Source organism: Hypomesus nipponensis, chromosome 15, assembly GCF_054491055.1.
Source record: "Hypomesus nipponensis isolate SF chromosome 15, ASM5449105v1, whole genome shotgun sequence".
NCBI classification, from domain to species: Eukaryota; Metazoa; Chordata; class Actinopteri; order Osmeriformes; family Osmeridae; genus Hypomesus; species Hypomesus nipponensis.
The window spans coordinates 15124495-15143026 of NC_140375.1; the positions used below are offsets into that span (position 1 = coordinate 15124495).

The following is an 18532-nucleotide window of genomic DNA, read 5'->3' on the forward strand; positions in this document are numbered from 1 at the left end:
GGGTTAGAGGTCGTCACGCGGGCCCTGGCCTTTGGCTCCAGGTCAGCGCCTCGGGTCCTGCTCCACTGACTGCGTCTGAGAGCCCTTCAGCCTCTCATTGGCTGGTTTTGTGTCACAGGGGATATCAATAGCTCAGAGACTACTGTTCCCCACGCCCACATCCAGGGAGCATGGCGGACGAAACGATTGAACCATCCAGACTCCCATCTCCGGGGCCCCCAACTTCCTATCCAAACTCCCCCAAGTCAGGGGAGCGCAGATGGTAAGGTCATCTGACAGTGTGTGGTCGGGCACGACCATGACCATGATCAGGGTGTTCAACGGGGCTAGTAGACCTTCTCATGTCCATTATAGTACCTCTAGATTACATTTACATTTTAGTCATTAGCAGCAGACTCTCTTATCCAGAGCAACTTACAGTGAGTTCAGGAACATTCCCCCGAGGCAAGTAGGGTGAAGTGCTTTGCCCAAGGACACAACGTCATTTGGCACAGCCGAGAATCGATCCAGCAACCTTCTGATTACTAGACCAATTCCCTAACTGCTCAGCCATCTGACTCCAGATAGATAAGATCAGGCTGTCTGGTCTGTCATCAAAGAGAAAGCTGAAGTGAACAGGAGAACCTGGATGGATAAGTAAGAGGAGGAATCAGTCACTTGCTTTGTGTCAGTGGGATTCGAGTTCGTGTTTACAACTGTGGCCTGGCTGCCACAGAAACAACATCATAAGTGATCTCTGTAGGACAGAGTAAAGTTAGGACGTGTATGGTTTAACATAGCATGGGATTAAACCAGAGGGAATGAGCAGTCTATTCTGGTACCCCTGGCTATGCTGCTACAGATGTAAAGAGAATGAGAGATCTGATTGGTCCTCCAGAGCCCCTGGTCTCTGATCTGTCTTTGGGAAACAGCCGGTGCTAATGAGTCGAGTCAGCCACCACACTCCACATCACGGCTTTAACACCTTGGAGAGCAAGTTTAGACGCCAAGGTCAATGAATAATAAAGAACGTCTGAATATTCTTTGTGATGTACTGTAGGGTAACTGTATGTATCTGACAATATGCCGTCTTCTCTGTAGTACAGGGCTGGAAGTGAAACAGACGATTTTTGGATAAGCAGAAACGGATCAGGTGGTTGTGAGACAGGCAGGTGGTTGGTCAGGAGCTCTGCCGGAGGTGGGAGTGGGGGGCCGGGCTGGGTTGGGCCTTGCTGGGCTGGGCCCTGCCCTGCCTGGGCTGTCTCCACAGCTCAGATGTCGATCGCTCAGGGATTCTCCCAGCACTGAGGGACAAACAGGGCGTCCCACACACACACACACACACACACACACACACACAGCTCCCCCTCCCTCCTCAGTCATTAATGTTGTGTTTGACTTCAACATGAGGGACGACAGCATGGCACCGCCACGCTAACCACAGTCGGCTCTCTTTGATGTGTTTTATGGGAGAGGAAAGCCTTTTGGGCAGGGTCCTTCTCCTCTCCTCCTCCTCTCCTGCTCGTGTGACCCAGCTTCCAAACCGTCTCTCTTACACTCCTTCGTTTGCTCATGTTGACTGAAGGTTGGGTGTGTTTGGTTTGCACACATACTGTATGTGTGTTTGTGTCTGTGTGTAAGTACAAGTGGGTGAGTACCTGCCTGGCTGCTCATTTACCTACTTATGTGGCAAGTGAAAGAGGGCGATGCTGAAGGGTAAGATTCTGATCCTGGGGGTGAGAGGGTGGGGTGTGGTCGGGGGGGGGGGTTGATGCACGTGACCGCTGCTCTCGTTCCGCATGGCAAACACAAAGCTAACGTGTAATTAGCCGTTACTATTTTCATGCACCCTCCAGAGCTGCATGAGGCTGCTGTTTGAACCCCCAGTGCCAGGAAACTTTGAGGCGTTTTTGGGGGTTATTATGCTTCACTTTAGCTCCTAAGCTAGACAGTGTAAAAGCATGAGTCTGGGGACAGAGAGGGGACTGTCCTGTCCTGGCTTGGGAGACCCCTCCCAGCGATAAAGGGCCCCACTCTACAGCCACAGCAGAAATAAACTGTGTTTGATCAAGAGTGAAAAATGTGCTTGCATTTAAAGACAAAAACACTAGTAATACCTAAAGTATGCAGTAAAGTGCGTTTGTGAAGACTGCGTACTACTACTACTACTACTAAGGTTAAAATGTGTAAATGGAGTGTGATTATAAACCACAAAAGAAGTCTTAGACTGATTATAACTTCACCTAAAATCACCTCAATATACTAAGGTTAACTTTGTCAACAGATGCACTTTTTGGGGAAAATTAGTGATAAATATAAGCAACAAATATAGAAATGCTACATGAGATACTATGCTATGCATAGTAATTTTTCCTGACGTTTGATTTGGACATTTGTGTAAGTTTGAGGCAAAAGCAAATTTCCCTTCCTTAAACCCTGCATTCAACATCATTCAAGCTGAGGGGCTGGCAAACTCCTGGCATCACATCAAAGCAGTGCAAATGTCTGCCTCACTTCCTCTGCCCCCCTCTCCTCTGTTCTCCTCCAGCCTTGAGGCGTCAGCAGAGGCGACAGGGAGAGGAGGCTTAACGTCTCCCTGTCATACAAGACTTCTTCTCCAGAGACAGTTGGAGAAGTCAATTCGGTATCGGCGCAGGGGCAAGCTCGGTGAGAAACACAATGGTAAAACGGCTCGTTGAGAAACTTGGAAAAGCGTTGAAGGAAGAGGAAAACTAACTTCACAGCAGTCTTTAAAGAATGTTCTCTTTGAATAGGTTAATGTTGAGCGTTGCTTCTACTTATTTGACACCTGAGATCTGATGTGAGCAACAGAACTCCCCTAAATATAATCAGCAAATATTTGCGCAGGGAAAAATTAACGCATAAAAATGTGTATAAAAACAAAGTAGATGCTGAAATGCCACAAACATGTTCTATATAGCATTTAATTTCAAATTAGGAAATTGACAACAAGCACTCATCAATCAACATATTATAACGTTTGCGCCATCAATTCAGTAAAGCTTACATAATGGCCCCTTAAAATAAATACTTTAAAAAGAAACGATACAGACAGACTGACGTGAGATCTAGACCAACCAAACCCATAGTTCTGCTGTTAGACGTGAAACCTGAAAATGGTCCACAGAATTTCCAAGCTCTCTACCCACGATTCTCCAACCCAAACGTATTGTATAAACATTTAAGTACTTTGCAAAATACAGAATCTTACAAAAAGTTTTTTTTTTTTTTTTTTTACTTCTTAAAATCACTGTAAAATATTGGCTGGTATAGTAATAAGAAGAACAACAGACCAGGAATTTTCCATGTAGAATAAAAAGACAGAGAATGTGCTTCTGCGTTTTCTACATCTCTATTCACATACATCATGAGCGTGTCATCTGAGTGTTTTGACAGGTGTATTGCACAAGGCTGTTCTTCTTCTGACGATCGACTCGCTCGTGTGTGGAGGTGAACATGCGTGTCGGTAACCACACGGGTCAGACGCGCTCAGTCACGAGGCTCCTGGGTCATTGAGACGGTCTCTGGCCCCGGGCTGAGCTTCAAAACAATGCACTTCACAGAGTTCAGGATCCATCCCGTGTTTCATCTAGGACGTTATCATTTCAAACAACGTTGCTCACATTTTTCACGTATAAAAGAATTTGGTTCCATTGAACAGTTCTTCCACTGCAAAAAAAAAACAACAAAAAATGAAAACAAAAGCCCTCGAGGGAATATTTCAAGAATACAGGTTACAGTACAAAAACGTAGTCCAAGTTGTATCACATAACACGTGCATGACATTTATGTTGTCTTCCAGTAACCCCCTGCAGAGACCCAGACGTGTCAACAGATCTAGGCCTCATGGCTTTTCCTTCAACCTTAAGTGCACATGTACCATGTGTAAACGGAGAGAGCCTACAGGCCTCCCACTCAGCTCTACGCGAGCACTTTCCACCAACAAAGCTTTCTGAGGTCTCAACAGTATCCACGAATCCATCTCTCACTAATATAGTTCTTTTTTTATTATTATTTGGACATCAGGATCGTCTAATTATATGCAAAGACTTTGTGAAACTACCGTTTACGTTAAGTTAGCCCAGCAACAACAGCGTCTGTAGAAGATACTCCTACTGTAGTTTCGGTGGTTCATCTGTTTACTAACCCAAGGACTTGCATTCAAGGACAAGTGGGGGATACTGTAAAAGGATGTTAACTAAAGGCATTTGGGGTTAAGCTACGTACGCGTGATGAGCTAATCACTTTCAGACTAGCGTAATCAAACAGGAAGTACCAGACCAAATTCCAACTACTGCCAGTGCAAAAGCTTGCACATGCATTTCCCATCCTCGATCAATATGTACATTTGAGGTGCAGAAAAAAAAAAAAAAAAACGCAATGAAAAAAAAGAAAAGAACTTAAAATAAATTCTCTAGGCACTGTTGATTTCCAAGGCTTATTTGTAGCAGATTGTGAAAAACGGTTAGAAAACAAATATAAAAACGGAATCACAGAGTGATGGTTCTGCCAACCAAACACTTTTTCCTACATTCCAGTATCCTCCAGTCAGCACACACAACTCAACAGACTTGCTCCAAGTTCTACAGTGGAGAGACCAGCAAGTGTCTAAAGGATAAGTGTGAAGTTGAAGTCTTTAAGGTTAAGCATCTGTTTTCTTAAACCTGGCTTACAACCTTTCACGTTTTTCAAACTGACCCTTCAGGCCATGATCTTCTGGGGGATCTCTATGGAAGCTTTGAGGAAGACGGAGTTGTCTCGAATGTAGTTCCTCTTCTTAATCTCTTCGTGGGAGATGAACTTGGGGTAACCAAACCCCAGGGTGCTCTCGTCCAGCGAGTTGCGGGTGCTGCAGGGTTTCTGGAAGTTCTTCCAGTTGGGGTCCGGGTTGAAGGTCTCCGTGATGTGCTGGGCCTTGGAGAGCGACGGGTCGCTCTGGTCCAGGATGGAGAAGGTCACCTTGTAGGAGAACGGCCATTCCAGCAGGTTGTCGTACTCCCCTGGGAGCACGCGGATATAGATGGACAGGTGGGAACCCTCCCCGCTGCCGTTTCCGTTCAGGAAGGCCGACACCTGCAGCTTGTAGCCGTAGCGATGGGTGTAGAAGGGTGGGCTGAAGAACTCGTGGTTGTTCCGGAGCTTGGCCTCCTGGAGTTTGCGGGAGTAGTCGCTGAGCTTCCAGATGAGGACTCCGTCGTGGCTGACGGACAGCTCCTCCATCTCCCTCCTCATCTCCAGGATCTCCTGGCGTTGGCGGCCCACCAGGTTACACATCATGGTCAGGTGGGACTTGGTGGTGTCTTCCAGGTGGCGGCCGATCGCCAGCTTGGGGCACTGCCAGGAAGGAGAGGAGCTGGTTAGGAGGAGTGTGGCAGGGGGCAAGCCAGGGAACACTTTCACACCTACTGTACACTAAAAGCGTCTTCACACTGACACTGAATATGATTCTTGATCAGCTGGTTTGTTGGGCGCCTTACATATTTATGTTTTTTTACATATTTATGTTTTTCCTCTTCTGAACATCTGTACCCAAGCTTTGACACCTTCCCCATCGGAGGGAGAGACAGTTATGCATTTTGTCAGACCATCTGCATTCCGGAAGCTTCCCTCACAGCAAACAAGCCCAGAGCCTGTCACTCGTCTGCTCCTCCGTGCTAAGCGCTCGTCCGCATTTCTTTATGCTGACGTCAGTTTCAAAAATAAATATACAGAAATGTGCTGTCAGACTGAGTGTGACTCTCATTAAAATGAAGCCTACAGGCTCAGCGTTGCATGTTCAAGACAATCATTGCTATGGACGTAACTACATGCAAATCAGAGCTGAAAACACAGCATCAAAAAGATTTTAGAAACAAAAGCCCATGGGAGGATATGGGAGGGAGTTACGTGACAACGATAAAACCCTGATTATAAACAAACTTGAGTAAACAAAGTGGAGGGGAGAAGATGTTTGTGGGACCATGTAGACAGAGGGGGAGGTTATCCTTACCCTGTGCTTGCAGCCTGCATCTTTGAACGGGCAGAGGACCAGGGCACTGCCGCAATTCTCCTTCACATGGTTCGCCAGGTCCTCCCTGGCGATGTTGGGTGTACCACACTGGTTTGGGCACTGCACAGGGAACCGTGGGCAGTGGTACTGGTGATTCTGAGGGACAGAGAGACCGACGATGTTGAGAATCGACTTATCTTACACACCATCGCTATGGAAGCAGCGATGACAATAAGACACATTGACACAAATGCCTGTGGCCCCTGGCCTTGAAGGAAAAACACAGTGTATAATGGGAAACAAATGATAGTCTATGAAAATGAATGAATGGAGTAAAGAGTGGAATGTTGAGCTCAGCTCGCTGAGTCCAGTCATCATGAGGCCCGTTTCCATGGAGGCGGCTGTGGTTTTTCAGGGCTTGTGAATTAGCTCAGTGTTGAGGAGGAGAGGAGGATGTGATGGCCTTCTGGGCCAGCGAACAGAAGGTGTGTAGAGGCAGGTGTTGCCGGAGAGGGCATTGCCAGGGAAAACAGCAGTGGGCGCATACACTGAGCTGGCACGGGGGCTGAGGCACCATGAAAGCCAGCGTTCATGCTGCCAAGGGGCCCCACGCCATCTCGCTGTAGAGGCTGAAAACCTCCTTCTTCCTTCACTGAGAATGCTCTGTTCCGCTATCAGACACAGGCCCACAGGGGAAGGAACCCCCTCTATAACCACCCCCCTAAACTGATACACTGAATCCTTTCTGCACAGGACACAGTAGGCTCTCTAAGGAGCCAAGTCAAGCCAGTTGATTTATTAATAAACAATACAGCTAAATACTCGACTCATTTACATGACCAAAACAGTCCAAGTCTACGTGTGTGAGAGTGTGTGTAGATGTATAGGGGTATTGTCAACCGACCTGGATGGTGTCAAAGACGAACTCCTTGCCGCAGTACTTGCAGGGCTGTGTGCGTTTTGGACACTCAGCCATGCTGTGCTGGGACAGAAGCCTGCGCATCATCCTTGCCCCACACTTATTCTCACAGTACACACTTTCCTGGGGGCAGATGCCCTGGTGGTTCTGTGGGAACAGGAGAAACACAGTATTATTGAACACAGTTGATGCCAAATTGCATTGTATGTTTATGAAAAAAACTTTCGAAAAGAAAAATACTTTTACAAGTTGATGGTAGAAGTGAGCCTCTTTATTGAGCGTACAGTATACACCACAGTAATAAATGTCATTTATACATTTTAAGAGTGGGGTTGTTCCAATTGGCTGTATAAAAATCTTGGTGTTGTTTTATGATCTGCGCCTGGGTATGGCTGACTAATTCCTACATATAAAATCTGGAGCCGTATTAATGATTGTGTTATGGCGTGCAGACAGGGGCCATGCTGGCTGTGTGTCAGCAGAGGAGGGTGCGTCTGTTGGGACTGACTGAGGTGTTAGTAAGCCGAGCCTTTTGGGGGCCTTTTCAGTGCTCTCTCTCTCTCTCCGTAGAAAAAACACACACGTTATGAAAGGATCCCAGTTCTGCTCTTTCCACACACTCCTATAAGGGTGCTGGTTCCAAACACCCTGCCAAGCCCTTCGAGACATGAGCACACCAGGCGTCCTACAGCTGACGCGGAACAGACTGCCTTTCACTTGAGCCTTGAAACGTGCTGCCTTCACCAGTTTGTTTACTTCTAGACGAGAACAAGATTATACAAAAAGATTTCTCTCCATTTCCGTTTCGCCATTTACCTCGTAAGCTTCCCCGGTGAACTCGCTCCCACAGAACTCGCACTTGACCTTGCGCTTGGGGCAGTCGTGCTGCAGGTGGTCGGGCAGGTCGCGACGCGTCAGCTTGATGGAGCAGCGGTTGGGACATGGGATCACATTGAAGGCGCAGGTGGAGAAGTGGCCCTGAGGGAGGGAAGGAGAGAGGGAAGGAGGGAGAGAGAGAGAGAGAGAGAGAGAGAGAGAGAGAGAGAGAGAGAGAGAGAGAGGGAGGGAGGGAGGGAGGGAGGGAGGGAGGGAGGGAGGGAGGGAGGGAGGGAGGGAGGGAGGGAGGGAGGGAGGGAGGGAGGGAGGGAGGGAGGGAGGGAGGGAGGGAGGGAGGGAGGGAGGGAGGGAGGGAGGGAGGGAGGGAGGGAGGGAGGGAGGGAGGGAGGGAGGGAGGGAGGGGAAATATGTCAGCAGCCAAACAAGCTCCTTCGGCCTGCGTCTAGTCAGAACCAGAAAAAACAGACAACGGGAAAGAAGAAAACCCGTCTCTGGTCTTGAATCCAACAGGTCAGGGTTAGATGGACAGGAGGGAGAGATACAGAGACACCAGGATAAAAGACAGACAATGGAGAGGGTAAAAAAAAGAGCCAGAAATAAGGTCTGCCAGACAGAGGTGGAGGAGGAACAAGGAGAGAGGTGGAGGAGGAACAAGGAGAGCCACTCACCTGTAGCTGCTTCATCTGACCGGTCCAGCGACAGCCCTCCTCACTATGGATACAGCGGATGGGCAGAGCCAGAATCTGCTGCTCCAGCTCTGGGTCTGGGTAGATCTGAGGAACACAGACACCCCAGGGTCAGCACACGGACGTCTGCATGCAGGAAGATCTAGGACCTGGGGGGCTGCTCGTGGTGGTGGGGGAGGTAACTATGGTGACAGCAGTGCCCAAACAACAGGCTGAACTACAGTGTTATATCATAATGCTATGATGGATGGTCATGGAAGAACGTTATCACCAGTGTCGTGCTCATAAAATAAGGATATCACTTTGTAATGAATCTCGTTTAAAATAAATTGAATATGGCGGAGGTTACAGTGACCAGTGGAAGAGGTGCAGACATTTCAATTCCCACTGTCACTGATCAAGTGGGACAAGGTGTTTTCCTATCCAATCAAGGCAAATCCTCTCCCTACAGAACTGTATATTCTGGATTTACAGATTTATATACACACACACACAGTAAGTCAACACATGCAAGGCAGCTCAGCGTGGATCTCAGACCCCCATTGTGAACCGGCTGCCTGTGTCACATGAGAGCACTGAATAACAAGAAAAGTCATTTCATCTAAATACCAGCCCCCCCCCCCCCTCCTAAACTTTAGACACCAGCCCCTTTCTCAGTTTGAAAGTTGTGTATAACAACAGACAGGACATAGTATATTTTGTAAAAACCAACTGAAAGATCCTTACGGCAAGCCAAAGGTAAATGCCAGTATGGTAAATATTACATTAGACAGGAGTCTATTCTTGAGCTTTCAAGCTAAACGTTCTACGTAATTGTACTTAATTGGCATCTTAAGCAGACATGTCAAAATGAATAAAACAGACCTTTGCCATTTTAACTAGGGTTGATAATTAATTATAAATAACATCTATCAAGCTTTCATGAGCAGAGCCTTGAGTTGAAGAGGAGCTTCAACAAAGAATGAAGCTACCAGCTCTCCAACAGTGCCTCGCAAAGTGATCCATTCACATACTGGAAGGGCACTGAATCAATTTACAACTCTAATCATGTCCTAAGACAAGAAGCTGAAAAAAAAGGACTAAGTCAACTGTAACACTCATTGTTCCAGACTTGAAGTCTGCAGGGGACCGTAATAATGACCTTTTAATAACACAGTCTCTGGCGGATCAAGGGAGTAAGCTCTTTGGAGCTCAAAGTTGGGTTTTGCTCTGTCTGTGTTTGGCCAAACTCAGCTGCAGCCAAGTCCACAGTACATCCCTCTAACGACAGCAGCGTCACTCCTCTCCCCCAGTCCCAGCAGACATGGGTGGAAATACGTCTTATGAAAGGGGCGACAGGTGAACATGGTTTGAGCTGAGCCAGTTGAAGTTGGAGGTCGAGGCTGGAGTGTAATGAGTGAAGCCCAGAGATCTGCGCAGTAGCGGGGGGGGGGGGGGGGGGGAATTCCCAGGCGATTGGGGGGCAATGAAGGGCCTGGTTAAATAATATCATCTGACAGGTGTGTTTGTGCACGTCCTCTGTGTTTCATCCCTCTCCAGGGCTCCTTTCACAGCAGGACGGGAAGGGCTAACCAGCCGTACCTCACTGAGCCCCCCCCCCCCCCCCCACCCCCTTTGCTAACTTCACTCACTGGAGAACAGCCTCTCAAACAAGCAGAATGGACCCTTGTATGTTATCACCACAGAGTAGACTGTTTCCCACACAAAGACAGGGGACCTTGGTACACTTTCAAATCTACTGTAGCCAGTGAAACTACACACTGTAGCCAAGTTATTGCCGTTTGAATACCTTTCTTACAGGGAAATCAGAATAATATATACAGCTCTGGAAGAAATGGAGAAACCACCACTTTTTTCTTTAATTTTTTCCTGAGCTGTATATATATATATATATATATATACACAACATTTAAAATACTGTAGAAGACAACCTTTGACTTTGGGACACAAAGGAAATTCCTTTTCACCATTATCCACATTCTGTCAACTTAAACCTGCCTTCCACATTAAACAGTAAATCCCCTATGCTACAGAGCTGTCACTGTGAACTCTGACCTGACTTTTCTACATTTACATTTAGTCATTTAGCAGACACTCTTCTCCAGAGCGACTTACAGTAAGTACAGGGACATTCCCCCGAGGCAAGTAGTGCCTTGCCGTCATTTTGGCACAGCGGGAAATCGATCCGCCAACCTTCTGATTACTAGCCCGACTCCCTCACCGCTCAGCCATCTGACTCCCTCTCCCTTTTCTATCCACATCCAAACTCGATCTCCATCAACTATGACATTCCAGGGCAGATGAATGGCCTGTGGTCCTTCGTTAAGGCAATTAATGAGCTTCCACTGAGAGAGCCAACTATCTGAACTCTGTCTTTCGATCTCCCCGTTTGCTCTCACTCCCTCACTGGCTGGCTTGCTCGTTCGCTCTCATGGATGGCCAGAGGCTAGGGCTGCGGTGGTGACGCACGCGTTCTTCAGATCTGCAGCTAAATGTGGCCCTGGCATCCAGTAGCTCCCTTGACCAGGACACGATGGGACTACGCAACCAACCCAACCCACATTACAACAACAGCCACGTTCAGAACCCCAGCGAGCATATATGTGGACAGTTAGCCTGGAGGCCTTGTCCTCTGACTCAGACATACCTTTCAAAAGGGTATGACCAACTGCCAGAGCGAGTTTGACAGATGAGATTGACATTAATAAAGCTTGTATTTATATAGTAGGGTTTTAATAGCTACTGTAAGTAAAACATCTGGGTTGGTATGAGTGTAGTTTTGACAGTACTGTACCTTGGCATAGTCTAGGGGCAGTTGGTCCTCTGGGCATTTGAAGACCCCTTCACTGTAAGACACAAGAGAGGAAACCCACGTTAATAATAGAACTGCACATCAATATATATATATGCATTAACTTTATTTTGAAGATCTGTCTGCATAACTGAACTGATGGTCACTGCTGTGCTTAGTAGAGGTCTGCATTGCCCTTGCCTCTCCTGCCATCTTCAAACATGTTCTACATCAGAGTCACTCTGTGACTCAACACACACACACACACATACACACCAGCCCCAAGCCCAGCTCACACTACCCTGGCCCAACAGCGCAGCACAATAAAACCAGATGACTTTCTCTAAACCAGTGGCTTTTATGTAGCTGCCCTTTCATCTTCCATCCTCAAAGGATTTATTTCCACAAATTCAGAGTTTTATTACCGGAGAGGAAAAGAGCAAGTTGGAGACTGATCTCTCTATCTATAATACATTAAGGACCCACTTTCTCTTCCCTCTTCTTTTTGACCCCTTCTCTCCCTCCCTCCCTCCCTCCCTCTCCCTCCCTCCCTCCCTCCCTCCCTCCCTCCCTCCCTCCCTCCCTCCCTCCCTCCCTCCCTCCCTCCCTCCCTCCCTCCCTCCCTCCCTCCCTCCCTCCCTCCCTCCCTCCCTCCCTCCCTCCCTCCCTCCCTCCCTCCCTCTCCCTCTCTCTCTCTCTCTCCCTCCCTCCCTCTCACGCCTTGTGAGTTCATTTTGGCGGGTCTTTCTCGAAGGCCGGATGACAGCCTGGGCGTCTGGAGGTGGAGGTGGGGGGAGTGAGGTGGAGGTGGTGGGAGTGAGGTGGAGGTGGAGGTGGGGGGAGTGAGGTGGAGGTGGTGGTGGGGGGGTTCCAGGTCCCCTCTGTCTGTAGAGCCAGGCGGCAGAACCCTAAGCCCAGTCTTCAAACTCATCTCAGCCTCCGCTTTCGATTGCTGATTTGTCTGTCTGAGGGTGAGCCTGGCAGGTCTGGACTGCTGCTTCTGTGTTCCTCCCCCACTCCCTACCTCTCTCCCCTCTCCCCTCTCCCCTCCCCCCCATCCAACACCTTACCTCTGTTCCCTCCCTCTCCCCCCCCCCCCCTCCCTCTCCCCCCCCCCCCCTCCCCATCCAACTCCCTTCCTCCTCCTCTCAGAAGCAGCAGCAGCAGCCGCCAAGGCAGTTAAAGCCCTTATTAAGATCTGGGCTCTTTATTGACCCCCACAGCCACACAGAAGGGAGGGCCTCCATCGCCGTGGTCTGAGGCTGCCAGATGAGCTGGGTGGTGCAGGTCGTTAGGGGAGGCCCCCTAGCAACACAGCCCGTCACGGGTCCTGATGTCCCCATTAAATATTCACACTGGTAAATAATGGAGCTGACTGGAGGAGGCAGACAACAGGGGAGCGTGCTCTGTCAGGCCTACGACTCAGCGCTGAGCAGCCGCCAGCCAGCCAGCCAGGCAGCCAGCCAGGCAGTCAGCCAGAAACACAAACAGGTCATTTAAAAGGCCATGAGTGGCCCTCCCGACACATGTATTAATGAAGTGTCTGCTGTGATCATTATGACCCCCCCCCCCCCCCCACCAACACACACAGACACTGTACTGGTCTGCTCTGGGTCCAGGGCTAAGGCCAAGGTCGTCAACATGAGAAGCCACCTACATAGACACACACGTTTCATATGATCATTCTGACGGACGGGGTCTCTCATCGTAACAATGGCCTCCTTGAAAGAGAACAAGAGCAGAGAGATCCTGTATTCTCCAGAGCTGGACACTAAAATAGCGGTGACGCGTTTCGGGGGCCGAAGCCCTGAAGCTGTATCTGTCCTGCAGTGGACAGCAAACTCTGCCAACTCTTAATGAACGGGCTACTGCCGACCGTCCCTCTCCCCTCCCCAGAGCACTGAAACGGCTAATGGAAAACAAAGTGCCTAGCGGGGGGAAAGAGGGATAGATAGATAAATAGAGATAGAGATAGAGAGAGAGAGAGAAAGGAGGCCGGCGGTCAGTGCTTAGGGAGGCCCAACAATATCCCTATTGACCAGACGTGGTTCAATAGTGCTTTAATCTGGTTGTGCACCGTCACCTGACAGTGGCCCCGGCCGCCCCTCAGGGTCATGTGACTGGGACCCATGAGGTCCCTGCATTCCCCCCCCCCCCTCACCCACCCTCCAAATCTGCTGCAGGGAGAACTGGTGGGGACGGGGCCAGGGGTTAATGCATGACGAGACGGCAGCAATGCCAGACCATTAAGGTCACTGTGTCGGCATGGAGCTGGGGAGCAATTAATAGAGACAATAGGCTGGTCAAAGAAACGAAAAAGGAAGGGGACAAATAAAATCAATCGATAAAGCGAAGAGAGAAAGAGCCTGGTCAGCAGAACGGTTGCCATCGTTACAGTAGCATGTATTCTATGATGATGATGATGAGAATCCGGACTGGTTACAAGACACGGGTATGTTGCGATGGGGCTCGTGACCACGGATTGGACGCTCTCTCTCAGGGACACACGTATGCACGGAGAGGGATTGGACCCAGAAAGGCTCGTCTGGGTGTCCCACCCCGGATCCCCTCCTCTCAGACACACAGTGAGGTCGACAAGCGAAAAGCACCACGTCACAGCCTGTCAGGAAGATTCCCTCCCTGGTCGCACACCAAGAGCTGCAGGCGCACACTCCTGTGCTCGGCTCACTGTGGATAAACCTACCTGACTGCCCTGCCAGTTGGCTAGGACAGCTCATTGCCTTTTTGTGACAGCACATTAGCACAGAGAAGTAGGGGGACTATCATTTTAAAAGCTTCCATACAATTCTTTCCGGAAACCCTCCACACTGAGTCTTTTGATTAATCCTCGAAGGCCCACCTTGTAGTTAAAAGTCAACTCGCACAAATTGTTGTTCAACAAATACCCTTGACTTGGGCCCACTTTGAATCGTTCTGTAAAGCTCTGTGCCATTGTGAGAGGATAATAACAGTCGTCGTGAGGCTGAAAAGAGAGATCTCCAGCAGTGTGGTGCAGCCTTGATGATGGACCTTTTACCCCACAGCCACTTGACTCTGAAACAGCAGCACCAGACATTGACACACAGCATCAGAACAGTTTCACTTGAGAAAAAATGAGAGGCACGACGGAGCTTTCGTCCCAGTCTGTGATCATCCATGAGGAGAGAGGCTGCTAAACAGGAAGGCCCATCGCTAGTGCCGGGACAAGGCTACAGTCAAGCTAACTGACCAAACTGTTTAATTAAATTGCTCCATTAAAATTTCAATGGCTTCCTCTGTCTCTCCTGCCATGTGAGCAGGCTGAACAGCTGTCAGGGGGCCGGCGTGAGATCCAGGCCCGTGGACCCAAAACAGCAGAAGACCGGATGAGAATGGCCCACAGCTAATTACATGTTCAAATCCCTCCCAGCTGTCACTCAGGAGACAAGGGCTCTCATCACCCTGTCAGAGTGAGCGTGTGACAGGGGTCCAGCCACGCAGGTCCCCTAAGCACTAGTTAGAGGACTTTCCCAACAGGACGGACCACCATACCTCCACGCCTATCCCATTTACACTGTAATTGCCCCGTCTCTTCCCCTCAAATCTTCTTATAGGCCAAGAGTAGATTAAACAACCATCCATTCACCCGGCGATAACGATGAGGACAGCCGTCACAACAATGCTCCGTCACCCCCCCCCCCTCCCCCACAACCCCCTGACAGGCAGACGGTGAAGCCAACCCCCCCTGTGTTGGGGCTGTGTTGAGTGTGTGTTGCATGTTGAGTGTGTGTTGCATGTTGAGTGTGTGTTACATGTTGAGTGTGTGTTACGTTAAACTGAGGGCTTCTCCCGGTAAAGTGGCTCTCTTCAGCCACAGACAGGACATTGTAAGAACCGCTTCTTCAAACTCAAGCCGCAGAACAAATACTTTAGTTTTCATGACTAAGACCTCCATCCAGGCCCTCAGTGTTCTCCTTTGTAGAGGGAAGGACTGTGGAGTATGAAAGCTACATCAGCAACAGCATGTTAGCATGAGAGGACGATGATTAGTGTCTGTGACACATTAACACTCCAAACAAGACTTCAGCCATTCCGGTGAGAGGAGTAATTTTTTCAACCTCTGAGATACCATCAGAAACCAAGGCTGGGTAGTCTGGTGGCCTTGCCTATCTTCTCCAGGAGCTTACCACAAGGTTTTACGTTCATCCTCATGCAAAATCCCCTTTCTTTTCAAGTAAAGAAGTGGATTAACTCCTATACACAAACAGAACCTTTAAATGTCATCAGTCCCCTGCATTCAGCCTGCCTTGCCTTCCTGTCTTCCAGCTGATCCCCATGCCATGCCTTTCATTCCCAGGATGTTTAGAGGAAAAACAAATCTCGTTTCATCACAGCAGGGGTTTCCGTAATCCCGTAAATCCGACATGTTTTTTTGTCAGTGTGTGTGTGGGCGCACGCGAGTGTGTGTGTTTGTTGAAATCTCTGTGTAATTATAAAACCTCTCATTTCTGGCAGTAACGATTATATAATTTTAACTGTAAAATCGACAGACTATTACCATAAAATGCCTCGTCTACTGTACACATTTTATAACATTAGATAATGTCAGCTTCTACAGTGACAAAGCTTCCAATACAACTGAATGTCCATTTTAACAATGTTTAGCCAACATACTGGGGTAGGGGGGGGGTGTTATAAATGATGTACTTATGTTGGTGCTTAGTGCTAAACCCCTCCTAAGTCCTGGCACTCCTGTAAAGAAAAGAGAGTCACCATCACACTTGACTAAATGACTTTTTTCTTTTCTCTTCAGGCAGAGGAGATTAGAGCAGACCTAAGTACTCTCCATCTCCACTCCAGTGGAAACGGTCTTCAGGGTCGAGCCGGCGACAGGAGACCGGAGGTGGTCAGCGGGTGAGGAAGCTGAGTTGCCACACAGACGGGCAGTAGCCGCAGGGGGGAGGGGGTGGTTATCCTACCTGCGGAACCGGATCCTCCAGGAGGGCGGAGCCCCTCCCACCCCCCACCTCCACCACAGGCTCAGCTTGCACCTCGAACAAAAGCTTCTCACCTCAGGCCTCTCATTCGTCTAAAGAGGAGGGGTTCGCTAACTTCTTCCTCTACTTTCTCCGACTATCACACTGACACCCAGGGAGGTGCAGGGTGTACTCTTCCCTGGTAGAGTGTCAGGGATCTCCTGTCTAATGTGAATGGGGCCATGGCAACGCCTCGTGTCAGATCCAACACAAGATTAGTTGTGCACGGTTAAGGAAGATTATGTCGGGTAGAAAGCTGTGTGGGCTTTTCAAATGATATGCCTTGTCATAATCTTAAGGCAAGGTCCCTGAAATAAGCCCCCACCACCACCCCTTTAAAAATAGATTGTGTGTACATGAGGGAGACATTTTTCATTTTGTGAATGAAAATATCATTCTAATGTCTGAACTGAGTAGAATAGTGTGTCGTTGAGTGTGACTATGTCATGCCTCCTGGCCATGTTCCATTAAATGCCACCTGTAAAATCCTATCTGACCACCATCAACAGGACTTGCCAATGACCACTGACAGCCTAATGTGACACGACCACGGCTGACTATCTGAAGGTCACAGGCATCAACAGGAGAGCGGAAAAATATGCTTGACTGTCAGCCGGCCATGATGATTGTCAGCCAGCCATGAAAGCAGTCGACACGGAGAGATTATCTCAATGGCTTCACATTCAGATGGTCCAAGCCTGTCCGGACTGTGCTAGGTCTTTACAGGAGACTTGCTTTTATACCCTCTCCTCCTGTGAAAGAGACGTTTTCATGAGTCTTTTTTTTCTGTGCCAAAACGGGCAGAAATGAAGCAAGCAGAAGTAGCACCACCATTGTGAGGACTGCAAGTGTGTGGGCGTCTATCTGGCTGCTTCCTCCTAGCGCTCTCCTCTGCCTATCCTCAAACTACATCTCCATCCCATAATGAAATGTTTGACTGCCATAAAACCTCATTGGGTAATGCACTATTTTTAACAGCATATGCAGTAGAAACACGATTCAAATTGCAATTGCTCTAAATCCAAAGTGGGATTTCCAATAATAATCTATCATATATTCTGGAAATGGCATCTGTATACTGAACAATATGTGATGATTAGAAATTGCTAGTATGGAGACTACAAGTCATGTTTCACGACAGTAGTTCATGACTACATAATTACATTCACTCCTTTGCAGTTCTACCAGCTCTCGCTGCGTTGACATTTGGGTGCACAAGCCATCTGTGAGCTAATTCACACAGTCTTGCCACAATCAAAAGGTTAGCAAAATATCAATTCATTTTCCAAATGTCAACTTTGTTTCTCAGCACTAACACTGGCCATTATTAAAGGGTAATAAAGCGTTAAAGTATATGTTCTCAGGGCACGAGGGATGCATTACCATCAGCTCTCATGGACGCTACAGTGAACTGTCATTTATCTGCGGAAACCTGACGGGAAGTTAGAATAAATACAAATACCAAATGCCTGTCTGCTGATATCTAGCCGGTGCTTTGACTTTGAGGATTTGGTAGTACAGCATGTTCGTCTGTCTCTAAGGCACTTTCTATAACGATACAGAACAAATAGGCCTTTGCTCCACGGCTGCACCACAAAAAGTGATTTGAGGTAGACGGCGTACAGACGATGACTCATCAAAAAGCCACTGGCACTGCGCTGATTCCAGTTAAGTCTGTTCTCTGCCCTCACAACAAACAACGTCTCCCCAAAGGAGTCGAGCCACCTGCTCGAACACTGAACACAGAGGGAGATGTGGAGCAGAGAGGAGACGGGAAGACCATCTGCAGATTTGGTACGAGCCTCGCAGACGTCATAATCCATCCTTAAGTGTGTGAGGGGGGGGGGCGGGGGGAGAGGGGGGGGGGCGGAGCTTGCTCTGCCCCACAATCCTTCTGGCATGTCTCCCTTCATCAACGCCTGGGCAAGCATGCTTCGTCAGGAGGAGGAACTGCGAATCCTCTACAAACTGCACACCCTGCACAAAATATGAAAGGCCCCTTGTTATACTCTTAAAATGGTCAACTGGATACAAATGACGCTCCCCGAGTCATTTCATGGCTTCCTTGTACGCCCTGACCTTGAATGGTGATTGAATCTACAGTTTAGCAGGCAGGTTTATGCACTTGCTTCACTGAGTTGAAGGAATATCTATCCTGTGGAAGACGATGTGGATTGTGGAACAATCCTGTTGTCCTTTCACAGACTGCATTGCATCACTGTACATACAAGCCTTGAGTGGATCTCAAATAAACAAATGGATTGAAATGCAATGCATGCTCGAAACATTTGTCCG

The 18532-nt window shown here is 48.5% G+C and overlaps 1 protein-coding gene across 1 annotated transcript in view; it reads right to left on the bottom strand.

Moving 5' to 3' along the window:
* Positions 1-2904: 2904 nt before the first annotated feature.
* traf4a (tnf receptor-associated factor 4a) overlaps positions 2905-18532 on the bottom strand; it is a 28922-nt gene continuing 13294 nt past the window's right edge. The window contains exons 2-7 of the mRNA XM_084674450.1: positions 11226-11277; positions 8414-8518; positions 7725-7886; positions 6894-7055; positions 5990-6145; positions 2905-5334 (exon numbers count right to left, since the gene is read on the bottom strand). Of these exons, the coding sequence (XP_084530576.1) occupies positions 4702-5334; positions 5990-6145; positions 6894-7055; positions 7725-7886; positions 8414-8518; positions 11226-11277 (1270 nt within the window). The 3' untranslated portion in view covers positions 2905-4701. The remainder of the gene's footprint in view (positions 5335-5989; positions 6146-6893; positions 7056-7724; positions 7887-8413; positions 8519-11225; positions 11278-18532) is intronic.